This window comes from Anastrepha obliqua, chromosome 5 (assembly GCF_027943255.1).
Source record: "Anastrepha obliqua isolate idAnaObli1 chromosome 5, idAnaObli1_1.0, whole genome shotgun sequence".
Lineage (NCBI taxonomy): Eukaryota > Metazoa > Arthropoda > Insecta > Diptera > Tephritidae > Anastrepha > Anastrepha obliqua.
Genome location: NC_072896.1, coordinates 13,850,059 through 13,863,897, shown reverse-complemented (window position 1 = coordinate 13,863,897; position 13,839 = coordinate 13,850,059). Strand labels below are relative to the sequence as shown.

Below are 13,839 nucleotides of genomic sequence, written 5' to 3'. Positions count from 1 at the left end.
TTTGTTTGGCTGATTTATGCCTGATAAGTAGTTTTGCACTGGTTTGACTAACTTCGTACATGAAAAATGCCTATTTCGGAAGTTGTCAAGTTGGCAGTTATGGTTTTTTGTTCGCCGTGGCGTTGATACCTTAATTCGCATGCTTCACCAGTAGTTCCTATTTTGTAATATATTGACTAAGTCAATGTCAGCTAACGTCAGTGTTTTACTTTTCCTGTATACATAACGGGTGTTTTTTAAGAGCTTGAGAACTTAAAATGATAATAAAAAATAAAAAAAATAATAATTGGCACGCACACTTCTGTTCGGTGTTTGGCCGAGCTTTTCCTACTACTTGTGGTCTACGTCTTGTTGTTGTTAATTTATTTATTTATTAAGCCTATGCATATAATATATTCTTATAGGCTAAGTGGACGTATTTCAAGGTTAAAAGGCATTAAAAAAAAGTACAATTAAACTAACTATAATAAATATTAAAAAATTTAATAGGTGATTTTTTGAAAATGAAAAATCTATCTTAAGGGGTTATATACAGTTAGAAGGCGAAAAAAGTGAGTTATTCAGAATTTTTTCGGAGAAAACTTTTAAATTTATTGACCTAAAAATTTGTACTCATATTATGTTATCTTTTAACTGTATTTTAAGACTTAGTATTAGTAAAAAGATTTATTTGGAAAGGAGCTACAGCTGATGTCCTGGAGCTCCTCTCAGCGGTGTCCACTATATCTCTAAAGTGGATCTTCTGAAATTAAAAAAACCAAACAGATTTCGTTAAAGCAATGATAAATCTAGTAATCAATCGAATGAATAAGCAAAATAGATGTTTTTTACAAAATGGCGGTTTTTAAAAAAAAAATCGATTTTGACCAAAAATTTCGGCCTTAAATTGCTTATAAAAAAAAAATATTTATCGGTGAGAAAAAATCTTCTTTTAAGAAGCTCGTGTTAAAATTTAAAACTAATCGGTTTAGCCGTTTTCGACTAATGTTGGTCACCGACTTTGAAAGCACCATTTTGAAAAGTACTTCAAAGTTTGAAAAGTACTTTACAAGCACTCTGAAACGCCTTTACAAATTTGGGTGTAACTTCGAAAATATTCTCCGGAACGATATTAAATTTTCTGTGTGTATTCTTAAATATATGTATGTTAAAAAAAAAAATATATAAAAAATAATCGATTTTTTGAAAATTCGAACTGTATATACCCCTTAAAAAATTTAACGATTTTATTAAACTCAATTAAGGCTAATAGGATAATTTCGAACATAAAGAGATTTTGAGAGACCAACTCACAGAAAAACTCCGAACTATGAAGAACTCTAGCTGGAATATAAAAGAAAATCGTCTCAAAAAGCACCGACCAGTCAACAGCACCCCAGACCAAATAAGAAATGAGCGACAAAGATATGATTAATCTGCTGTTCTGCAAAGATTTTAAGTTGATCAACCAGCATCCCGTTCAATATATAGGGATAGGATCCGAAAAGCGTAAATTACGCAACGCGAAATGTAAGAATACTTTCTGGATTCGTTCAATTCCAGCAGCATGGCACGTAAAATACGGAGACCAAATGAAGAATGCATACTCATATATATATTATATGTATGTATAATATATACATATATATGTTTTCCTTTAACTCCTTGTGTAGCATCGGGCGTCAAATGCTGTATACAAAAGCTTCAGTGTAAAAGGGTCAGAGAATTTGGTCCACAAATGGAGGGACCTACAGTTTTGAGCCGACTCCGAATACTTCGATATCAGGCTCATTTGGGTTTTCGGTCACAGCGGCATAGAGGGAAACTGCTAGGCTGGTGAGATGGCAAGACAGTGGACTCTGGAGACGGTTTCTTCGCAAAATAAGAAGATCGGGGTTCCCTTGACAACCTATGGCTTGCTTCTGGAAAGATGGGCCTCGCGTCAACTCAGCGAGCGCTGGGTTAGTGCACAAACATGCAAAGTCGCGAGATATTTCTGGCCACGGGTAGATTGGAGGCGCTCGAGGGAACTTCTAAGGCTAACAAAGCCGCAGCTCTCGAGTTTGATGGGTATCCTTACCGGATATTGTCAGTTTTGTCTCCATGCGGTGAGACATGGGATTGCTTCAAGTCCGTTCAGCAGAAACTGTCTTGAGAACGAGGTCGAATCATCTAAACACCTTCTCCTCAGCTACCCTGCTCTCATCTGGCAAAGATTTAGGGCTCTCACTTTTTCGCTACGCCTGCGGATATAGCGGGTTTAAATATCGTACATCTGGTGAAGTTTATCAGTAGCTTCATGCGGCTAATTAAGAACGTAAATCACCCACCGTCGGCGTCGTCGTAATCCAAAGGCTCCTTCTTCCTTCCCTTCTCCTTTCTCCTTTCCCCTGTATGACATCACAATGAACGAATTTTGAATATCTGTCCAAGTGGGCCTCAAGCAAGGGCAGCCATTTGACCTAACCTAATCTATGGCAAGTCGCGTCTTTGTGTTGGAAGCAAGTGGGAAGTCTCATCGTTGCTCAGCTGTTTAAATTTTGGAAACAAAAATTCAATCAGCATAGCTCGCAAGCGCTCGCCATTCACCGTAACAGCAGCTCCTTCCTCATTTCGAAAGAAATAACAACCGATGATGCCGCCAGTGTTCTATGAACTTCGCGCCCAGATCTACTTTTTTTTTTCAAAATAAATTTCCACAATTTGGAACCGTACTTCTGGCGTTAAACGATTCACGATGACTTGCCAAACTTTACTGCAAAGAAATACCAACACAGTTTGCAATTCTTAGCTATCAAACCATAGTGATCGGTATCGTAGTTCTCATGCAGCTAAAAAACACCCGATACATACATAATTGATCTTGTTCTAATTTTGTACATATTTTTATTTCAACTCAGATAGTATCGATAGCAGATATTGTTAGCGATCCATTGCTAATGTGATGAACTTGAGAGGATAAGCAGTTAAACCCTTTTTGCAATTTTTCATTTTCTTAAAAACAAACAACCAACTTCTTGGCTTGGTGTTTGCTTTCCGCATAGCGTTGACCCTTTTGAGCAATTCCGCATTAGCGAAAATTATATATATATATATATAATTGGCGCGTACACCCTTCTTGGGTATTTGGCCGAGCTCCTCCCCCTATTTGCGGTGTGCGTCTTGATGTTGTTCCACAAATGGAGGGACCTACAGTTTCAAGCCGACTCCGAACGGCAGATATTTTTATGAGGAGCTTTTTCATGGCAGAAATACACTCGGAGGTTTGCCATTGCCTGCCGAGGGGCGACCGCTATTAGAAATATGTTTTTATTAATTTTGGTTTCACCGAGATTCGAACCAACGTTCTCTCTGTGAATTCCGAATGGTAATCACGCACGAACCCATTCGGCTACGGCGGCCGCAGTAGCGAAAATTGGAGCCCAATAGTTTCTACATGAAAAACTACCGATGTTCCTTTTTGTTCGTGTTTGGGCTTTGGCCCCGCTTTACGCCGTTTGTGACATGGCAGGCCGGTTTCTACATAAAATTCTTTACATTCTTGGTAATTAGGCGAATTCCCTTCATACCCCATATCACAGACTTTTGTAACTCAACAGAGCTACACTTAAATACATCCTTTACCACAACTTTCCCTATGAGAGAACATTTAAACAATGGGGTATTGGACAATAGAAGTCGAGTCAGGATCTAAAAGTATAATGATGATTCCAAGCTCAATGAACACGTAGAAGGAGGCTTTAGGATGAGGAGATGAGCTCCAGCATTTCCTTCCGGCTACTGCATCATTGTAGCGTATTTCAAGCTGAAATTCTGCCTATCACGGAAAGCCTGTAGGCCCTAAAGATAAGTGTCCTCGCCGAAAGAGAAATAAACATATACTCAGATAGCTAATCAGCTCTGAAATCACTACAATCCCCTAATATTACCTCGAAGGCGGTAAGAAAATGTATCAGCGTATTAACAGAACTAACAGAATACTTTACAATAAATCTGCTCTGGGTACGGGTCGTAGATACATTGAAAGTAACTGTAAAGCAGATGAAATAGCGAGTTTGGGTATCATATTACCAATCCAACCAGATAAAGCGAACATACCTCTACCTCTAGCAACTTGTAAGCTTCTAATAGATAGAATCACTAACAAATCTGCCAACGTGCTATGGATTCAGTACCTGACCTGCGCAACAAGGTGATGTGGCCAGAATGGAATATGGGTCGCACAAGCCGACAGTTAAAACTTAACAGAAAGGATGCACAGTGCGGTCGATTCCCGAAAAGCTGGCCAAAACTCAAAAAATTAAGTAATTGATTCAAAATTTCTTACTCGGGGGTTGTCGGGGTCGCTGATTACGAATTTGATCTTAAAATTTTGAAAATCCACTCCCTTCCACCCCTCACGTGAAATAGCGTATATTCAAGAACATAATCAAGATGCATGTTAATTTATATGTTTTCGGGGTCGCAAGGTAGTAAGTGGTAGCAGCTTAATCTTGTTTTATTCAGTAACCATTACTTTTTTGAGTAACCTTTAATAGGTTTCAAAGCAGCATATGACGGCGTTGTATTACTATACAGTTTGAAAACTCAAATTTTATAAAAAAAATTGCAAAAAATGTATCTACGTATTGCTGCAGCTAAAAATTTTGTGTCGAGGTATTGATATGTACTAAAGATTTCTCGTATTTTACTAACCTTCCGAAGATGATTCCATTTGGTTTTGATCAATTTACTCCATTACAAAATCTTTCAAATGTGTACAACTTTCACTATTCATCGACAGTAATACGATACTCAATTTGCGACTGAAAATACAGAGGATACTTAGGGTACAGGACGTTGCTATGAACGGTTTTCACTACTCAAGGCATTACTGTAGCCAACCCAAAGACAAAAAAACTCTATCTAGAAACTTTTTTTCGACTTTTGGCCAGCTTTTTGGGAATCGGCCGCACTGTGGGACGTGAGAAATCGTTTTGGGGCTGTAAAAGGGCATTTCTTATAGGCAGCCATCCCAGCAGACTTGGGGCACCCTATAACGACTACTGCAGAAGCTGTAACGACATTGAAAAGAAGAGACTGTAGACACTTTTTATGTGGATGCATGGCTCTGGGTAGAACACGTTCAATCTTCTAGAAAAAAGTTTTTTGAGTAATTAGACAGAAGGGGCTAATTTAAAATTGACAAAGATTGTTTCTAATGTTTCCTTCTGCATGGCCCTGTCCTACGAATAATTTCGCAACTAACTTTCCGCATATGCATCCCATGCATCTCTTCATAATAAGAGTCTATTTATTCAGTTATTTGCCTATCAATTTCCCTTTTTGTTCCCAAGACTCTCTGCAGACGACAGTCATCATTTAAATTATATCATTTAAAGAATTTTGTGATGTTATTGCAATTTGGCTTTCACTAGCAGTCATTGGCATCGGAGATACTTAAGTGTCGCAGTTTTAATACTCGTCTAGAATTACGGGACATAAAATTTATACTCTTGTTTCCACTTCAATCTGCGTAATCTTGTATTTGATTTCTCTTGAGCACAGGCCACTCCAATGCTTATATCTACGACATAGTCGAGTGCCCGTTGGCAACTGAAGAATGATCGCCTTTGCATTCTGTACAGCGTGTTGGCAACCATTAAAGCTTCAGACAGTTTTTCGTCAAGTTAGTCGAGCAGAGAGGTAGCGATCAGAGAAGAGGCGAATAGAAGAGCTCTACACTTTGCTTAACCAAACTCAACATTGCAAAATTCACAGAATATAAAATACATCCATATCGGTTTATTTTACCTTTTTTAAAAAATGCATTTGAAGCTGCGAAATACTTATAGTACCGAGTTCAATATAATAACTTCATCACACTTTTTATAACAGCTGTTAAGGTGCAGCAGCCATTTTCTTTTCTTGTTAAGTGAATTTCCAATTTAAATAAAACTAAATTTTATTTGCTTAGTATTCATTTAAAACTAATAGCAAGCTTGTCCCCCAATTTGGGTCGAAGGAAAAATCCCACTTTGACCCATTTAGAGTGCTCCAATCGAGTCCAAATGTATGACCGACCCCCACTAATATTAGACGGCCGATCCACCCATGCCAGTGGCACACCCCCTGGAACTCCCCTGGGGGGTTCACCATACAATCATGTAGTGAGTTATAGAAAAGAAACTAAAAAGTTTGACCCAAATTGGGGGACATCAGAATTCGTTTTTTTGCCACCCCACAAATCGACCCGGCCTAATACTCATATAAGACCCATAGCATGAAATAATATGCAAATTATATTATTTTTGGCTCCTTTAGTTGATATTCTTCTTCAGTTGCAAAATGGATTATCGAAACAATCTTCGGCAATTTATTTTAAAATAAACTTTTTTACATACAAAAGTGTTAAATTTATTACTTTTTAATGCTCACATAATAAATTTCATAGTTATTGGCAGAAAACTTACACAAACAGGGTTTTAAAACTGCTTTTTGCTACATAATAGAAAAAATATCTAAATTAAATCTAGAAAGAGAGAAAAGAACCAAGAAAATATCTTCCTTATTAGCAGATTCTTATCCAAGTTAGTAGCTGTTTATTTTTATTTGATTTATTTTTATAAAAAAGAAAATTTTCGGTTTAGTTGCGTGAACTTGAAAGTTAAGCTTAATAATAAAAATATAATTTATTTATAACTGCGTAGGTAAATAATACCTACATTTCTGCAATAAACCAGTCAACGAAGTTGCTCGACATGGAATATCATTTGTTTCCAAAATTGGTAGTTTGCGTATTAAACTATGTTAGCATTTGAGAATTCCTTAGTCTCGCGTCATTTTCGTCGGCTTCCAATTTATACGTCTGAACATAATTAAAAGAGGCATTAAGCAGCTATTAGTGTTTTTATTATTACGCATATCAATTTTTGTTTGTAACGATAAATTCACAAATTTACGCCGCATTAATTTTGCTGTGACTTGTCAGAAAAAATGCTCGCCAACATTAATCAGAACTGCAAGCCGAAAATTAGCATATTTTCTCATTATTTATGTGTGTACCTTCCTATGTACAGTAGCGTCTAGATAATCATGATTAATAGAGGCCAGCGGAGGTCGCAATAGTTCGGTAATGTTTTTACTTGAAATTGGAAATAATTAAAATGAAGCCGTAAATTTGAGACAGTATTTGATCAAAGCAAATAAATGTCAAAATTAAGAGTTTAATTAATTATTTTCTCAGGAAAGCGCAGAAAAGATTGAGCTCCATTTCTTCATGTTCTACTTCAAAATCCCTTTGGCCCCAGTACAATATACGGAGGACTCAGAAAGTCCTTTGGACTCCTCGCCATGCAATTTCCAAACTCATAACTATGTTTACCGGTCACTGGACGATCGGTACACATACGGAAAAGCTATGGTTACCATTTAACCCCCATTGCAGAAGCTGTGGGGACCTTTCAGAGAAGGAGACTGTTAAGCACATTCTTTGTAAACGTCCATCTTGGGCGGCTAGACGATTAAGGTCACTGGGTGCTCCTTTCTTCGATAGCCGGGGGCAGTGCGCCATCCCATCAATCTTTACATCAACAGCTCTGGCTGGAGGTCTCATAATGGTATCAAATAGCGCTTGAGGAGTGCCAGACTGGCACTTCAACCATTTCATCTACCTACCTAAGAGCTTAATTATGTTTATATACTGTGATTGCGCCTAACTTTATTTACCTATATTCGGTATTCTTGTCTGCCGTAAGCACGCATTTTTTAACATTTTTGCCAATACATAGTCGGCATTCTGCCTTAGTAGACAGATCCATCAACTACAGATTGGATTGCAGTTGATTATGATCGATGACCCATGGGCAATCTTAAAATGGCCACACGGAACCGTATGCAAGAATTTTTTCTTAACAGAAGAGCCGCAATATACCCCAGTAATAACTTCGCTTTGAGTATAACCCTTCGGCTAACTTCATTGGCCCGGAGCCCGTTCTGCCACTCCCTTCTGCAGCCATCAAAGCCACGGTTAGCAAACGGGTTAGTCTAACTCACAAGCGAGCTTGGCAGACTGAGAGAGGCTGCAGATGGACAAAACATATGTTACCTGTCATGTCGCAGTTCCTCCTGTCACTAAGCAGAGGGGACTGTAGGAGGCTGGTTGAACTGATGACGGGCCACTTTCTATGGGCAAAGTACATGGAAAAGGTAGGCATCTCAGAAGGTGAACTCTGCCCAGCTTGTGAAGAGGAGGATGAGACGATGGACCTCTTTCTTCGCGTCTGCCCAGACTTCGCTCGAATCAGGCTTGAGGTCTTTGGCAGTGATGTGTTAAGAAGCGACCACCTTGGCTCCTTGGCATCACAAGATCTACTTAGATTTCTTCGGAGGTCGAGTAGATTTAAAGAAAATTAATAAGGGAATTCCAGTGCAGTACAATGGACCTAATTGTGTACTTGCTAGTCTGTCCCGACAAAAATTAAATAAAATAAAATAACCCTTGAGTGATAGGGACTGATAGACCAGCTAAGAATACGAAATGGTTCCAGTTCCAGGAGAACAGCGGAAGTACCCTCACTATCTTGCAATGATTTTTCTTGCCACAAGCTAAATTGTGTCTTCACTATGAAGATATGCAAATCCGTCTGAGTATGGAAAGGGTGGCAATGAATGCGCCTATAAGGTAAGCGATGATACAGGTTGAAATTGCTAGGACCTCGGTCCGAAACACCGTACGCCATATATTCAGTTAAGTATCTAGTCCATATCTGTACCTCTCACTCCGTCCGTTTTTTATTTATCTGTGTACCAATGCAAGGTCAAAAGTACCTTCCACCTTCTTCTTAGTCCATATCTGCCACCTCTTACCCCGTCTATTTTTTATTATTCATTAGACCAAAGTAGGGTCAAAAGTATCTCAACCCTCTCGCTTTGTAAATCTAACTTGAAGTTTCCAGATAGAGCCGATTTCTTGAATTCCTTATTCAGAGAATCAGAACTTCGCAAGCTTTTCAACACATGGACTCTCCTCGTTTTCTAGCTTTTTAGTTGCAGTTACAGTTCTTTCTTCACTGGCGTTGTTTGTGTATCGAAGTGAGATGGAGGAAGTTCTAAAAGAAACTTTATCTCAAAAGGTAACAGGATGGATATGTTTTTATTGATCCTGTGATCGAGAGTGATTAGTTAAGGTTTTCGGTTACCAGACTAAGTATTCATAAATCAGGATCTGTATCTGTATAAATCTGTAGCCCGACCAGTTCTTTGCTATGGCTCGGAGTCGTGGATAATAAGTGAAAAAGACTAAAAAAAACTCCGAGTATTTGAGGGAAAAATTTGACGCAAATCTACGGTGCAGTTAAAGAAAACGGCGAAAGGCATATTAGACGCATCCATGAACTGGACCAACTTAGAGGAAGAGTAAATGTTGCACGGTTCACCAAAACTCAAACACTAAGATGTCTAGGTCGTACCATGGTCCCATAATGGACCCCACGAGAGCTCAACGAAAAATAATAATTGACGCTAAAACATTTGCAACGAAAGCAAGAGGCAGACCAAGACCAAGATGGGTTGACGAACTAGAAGACGGGAACTTAAGATCAACCACTGGAAAGCATCAGCCAAGAATCGAGACTTTTTGTGCAGCAGACGAAAGCTCATACAGAGCTGTAGCGCCAAATGATGATAATGATTTATAAATCAGATTAATTTTATGATCCGATGGGATGTGAACAAGTTTTGAATTCAGAACACAAGTCCTATCAAATAGTCTTCTACAAGCCCACATGAACCTTGTGGCTTTATCGTATAAGAACTTCAATTGAAAATTGAACCCAGATATTTAACTTCGACTGGGCAATAATTATAAAAAATATTACAATACAAATTTTACCTCTCACGAATATCGAGGTTTCTAAATAATTAGTTGCGTTTATTGAGTGGGCACTGTATGGAGTGGTATTTCGTTTGAATGAATTGGTTGTTTGACCTTTGCCGTCACAATTATTCTTGGGAATTCGCGATGGGAACTTAAGTCGGAAGTTCATCTAATCACGCTTAGGCTTCATAATTTAATTGAAGTGTGCAGAGTGAGCAACATGTAATTTTCTTTTTTAATCATGGCTGGCAGGTGGTATTGACATTGACAGAGGCAGAGTCATGAATTTGCTTGTTATTATACCAATGAAGATAGAGTGCAGGATTGCGCCTTCCGAATTCACTGTGACGTCATGTCCCGAGAATATACAAACAAAAGGAAGGGAAATTACTTATTTGTGAACTAATAATACCATCTATTAATTTTATTTCATTCATAAGAAAAAAAAAAATTGAACTAACCTACACTTGGCTCACCCTTTATACATTATTTATTTCAATGACATCTGTTTATTGTATTCGCAATTAAATTTTAGACTCTTATTTTTCTTATTTTCCCTCTTTATTTTTTTAGGCTATCGCCAACTGGTGCAAGAAGCAATCAATAGACTTAGTTATTGTCGGTCCAGAAGACCCCTTGGCCCATGGACTCGGCAATGCTCTCAATAAAGCTGGCGTACGTTGTTTTGGCCCCAACAAGGAAGGCGCACAAATCGAGGCCGATAAGAAATGGGCCAAGGATTTTATGCTGCGTCACAGCATACCGACTGCACGCTATGAATCTTTTACCGATGTGGAAAAAGCTAAAGAGTTTATAAATAAGTGAGTATGGAATTCTGAGCGCATTTTTTCCGTTTTTTTTTTTTCCTGTAATGGCTGACATACCTTTCGGTCTTTTCGTAATATATTATCATCAAGAGTTGATAGCAGGTCAAAGTTATATTGAGGAAAATGGTATGGCCAATGAACTGGTTAGGTAGGCTACCCGGAGGTGGTTTCTCTGCGCAAAGAAGACGTGGGGATTTCTTCAGAGCAGATCTTCGACAAATGAGTCTTTGGACAGCTTGACACTACGCTTAGACGGTATGTCCTTCTGGATAGGAGACGATCGAGTATACTACTTAGGCTGGTTCACACAACAGTTAATTCTTAATATGTTAGGGGAGTGACCTAGATTTATGTTCGATCAAGGACTGTCATTTCAGCAGTATCCTGCAAAAATGTATTGCTAACTAATACAAAAAAATAAAATACTTATAGATAGATATTGATTCTTTATGAGGTTTGCACTTCGCCGTAATGGTCTTTTGTGCCCTCTATTCATCACGGTACCTCATTCAAGCTCAGTTCCCTCATTAAACTAAGGATAGAGCTGGCTTGCATTGAGCGTATGTGCCTTTCTGCTGGCTGCAATTCGCCAAGATATCTCAACCTTCTCCGCGCTGCGTTCCAGAAGAAGGTTTATCGGACTCTCCTGAGATTGATCGGCAAGAGTCCGTAGACCAAATCCCCTTCATGTGCAGACGACTCCGTAGTCTGCAGTGGCCTGTGGTGATACCCGTGAGCATTCTCAGATTTTCCTTGGGGTGGATTATGAGTTTCTTAAACCTCTTTTCGTTGTACCCTCGTGTGTTGTCCCATAGCAAGGAAGGGCACGGCTCCTATTAAAGGCGAGGCCGTAGCCTGCTCTCGCCAATGCCTCCATTCCCAGTTACACTCCTGTGCCCTCGTTTCTCGATTCACTCAAGTACCAGTGAGTATTTGATCTCACAGGATAATAGGGCCATGAGTGCCGCCTGACTGTCATTCAAAATGGTGATTCGCTCATTCCGGACATTCCTGTCTAAGTTTATCTCTGCACATAGATAAAAGGCCTACATCTCCGCTTGAAAAATGTTTGGAAAAGTGCCTATCGGTACATACCATTTGGTTCTGGGGCCATATGGTATCCAGCGCCTATGCCTTCTGTGGTCTACAAGACATCTGTATACCAGTGTAGGGTGCACTCCTTTAGAATCTCTTCAAATGCAGGTCTACATTACTTCTGCTACGTACTGGGATGGATCATTTGGACAACCAATTTCCAATATGGGATAGACGCGGATCAAGCAGGCATTCCTTTGTGGAAACTCTTAGCTCTCGATCGCCAGGATCGCCTGTGGAAGCTATTATCTTTCGAGGTCCCAACCGAGTCAAGTTTTATACACCGCTTTCGCGTGCGAAGTAACTGAGTGCATCGGTCATCCTTCGAGAGATCTTATACCACATCCTTTTTTCTGGAGTCCAAGACAGGTCAGACGACACCGACGAGTGGACGCAGAACCGAATATTACATATCTGCTATGGTATTTCATATATTATATTTTTAAGACGACCCTTCATCCGTTAGACGACCGTCGAGTGCACACAGTTAAAAGGGAAACAAAAATTTCGAAACGTCTTTTTGACAATTATTATTATTTGCTATCGTGCCGGCTGAGGGCGTAAAGTGCCGATACAAATAAATTCCATTGGGGTCGATTTGCAGTTTTTGACTTTATCTGCGGCCAACTGAGCGAGTCGTCAGATGTCGTGAATTCGAGTAGTCAAGTGAGCGAGTTCAGATGTCGTGGCTTCGTCTCCATGTTCCTTTCGGCGGTCCACTTCGGCGAGAGCTTTGCGCATTCCAGTCTAGAGACTTTCAGCTGATGTCAGTCACAGGATTACGCAGGACTGTATGCCCTATCCATTTCCACTGTCGTTCGCGTATTTCAATCTCAACCGGACTTTGTTCGCTTCGAGCAAGGAGCTGATCATTTTGCCAATAGTATTTGAAAAACTGAAATATTCTGTTCCGGTATATTAACGGGAGCTCGAAGTCTGGAGTGAAAGTTTTTTATATACACATTCTACTTCCATACACATACATACACAGTTGAAAAAAAAAAATTAGTGAGCTCCTCTAACTTATTTATTTTATTACTTTTAAGTGCGCCCTACAAGGCACTCGTCGTCAAAGCCGCCGGCTTGGCTGCTGGTAAAGGCGTAGTAGTTGCAGCCGACCCTGCTGAAGCCTGTCAGGCAGTCGACGAAATATTAGGCCAACGCAAGTATGGCAGTGCAGGTGATACAGTGGTCATAGAGGAACTACTCGTCGGCGAAGAGGTTTCGGTACTCGCCTTTGTCGACACCCGACATGCCCAAGCAATGCTACCCGCGCAAGACCACAAACGGCTTCGCGATGGTGATGTAGGTCCCAATACTGGCGGTATGGGTGCCTACTGCCCTTGCCCCTTGATACCACCCGCCGATCTGGAACGCATCAATCGAGCTATACTACAAAAAGCCGTGGACGCTTTGCGACAAGAGGGTATACACTATTGTGGTGTGCTCTATGCGGGCCTTATGATAACTACAGATGGGCCTAAGGTATTGGAGTTCAACTGTCGCTTTGGCGATCCGGAAACACAGGTCATATTACCACTACTCGAGATTGATTTGTATGCTGTGATGAGCGCATGCGTAGAGAATCGTTTGAAGGAAGTCACGCTGCAATGGCGAGAGGATGTAAGTGCCGTGGGTGTGGTCATGGCCAGTGCTGGCTATCCAGAGACCTCGACAAAGGGTTGCATTATCGAGGGTACCTAAAATTAAAGTAATAAATTATACAAAACTTTGTCTATTTTCTATTGTCTCCCATTCAAGGTATGCCGATCAATACGGCTGATGAGTTAATCTTCCATAGCGGCATAACTGTTGGCAAGACGGGCGAGTATCTCACTAACGGCGGACGTGTGTTGATCGCGGTAGCGCTGCGCAAGGATTTGCGGGAAGCAGCGGCGGATGCTACTGAAATATGTCAGAGTATCACATTTGCCGGGGCAGGTGCGCAGTTCCGTACCGACATTGCAGAGAAGGCATTCAAAATGTAATTATATAATTTTGTACTTTGGTGTACCACATTCCAAACACGCATGAATACATACATACATACACACATATGAATAAATCATTTGTATGAAACTA

General features: G+C 40.0%; 1 protein-coding gene across 1 annotated transcript in view; it reads left to right on the top strand.

The window, feature by feature from the left end:
- Positions 1 to 13,839, top strand: part of LOC129246916 (trifunctional purine biosynthetic protein adenosine-3) — a 34,932-nt gene that overhangs the window by 14,840 nt on the left and 6,253 nt on the right. The window contains exons 2-4 of the mRNA XM_054885658.1: positions 10,409 to 10,656; positions 12,804 to 13,453; positions 13,519 to 13,741. Coding sequence (XP_054741633.1) covers positions 10,409 to 10,656; positions 12,804 to 13,453; positions 13,519 to 13,741 — 1,121 coding nt within the window. The remainder of the gene's footprint in view (positions 1 to 10,408; positions 10,657 to 12,803; positions 13,454 to 13,518; positions 13,742 to 13,839) is intronic.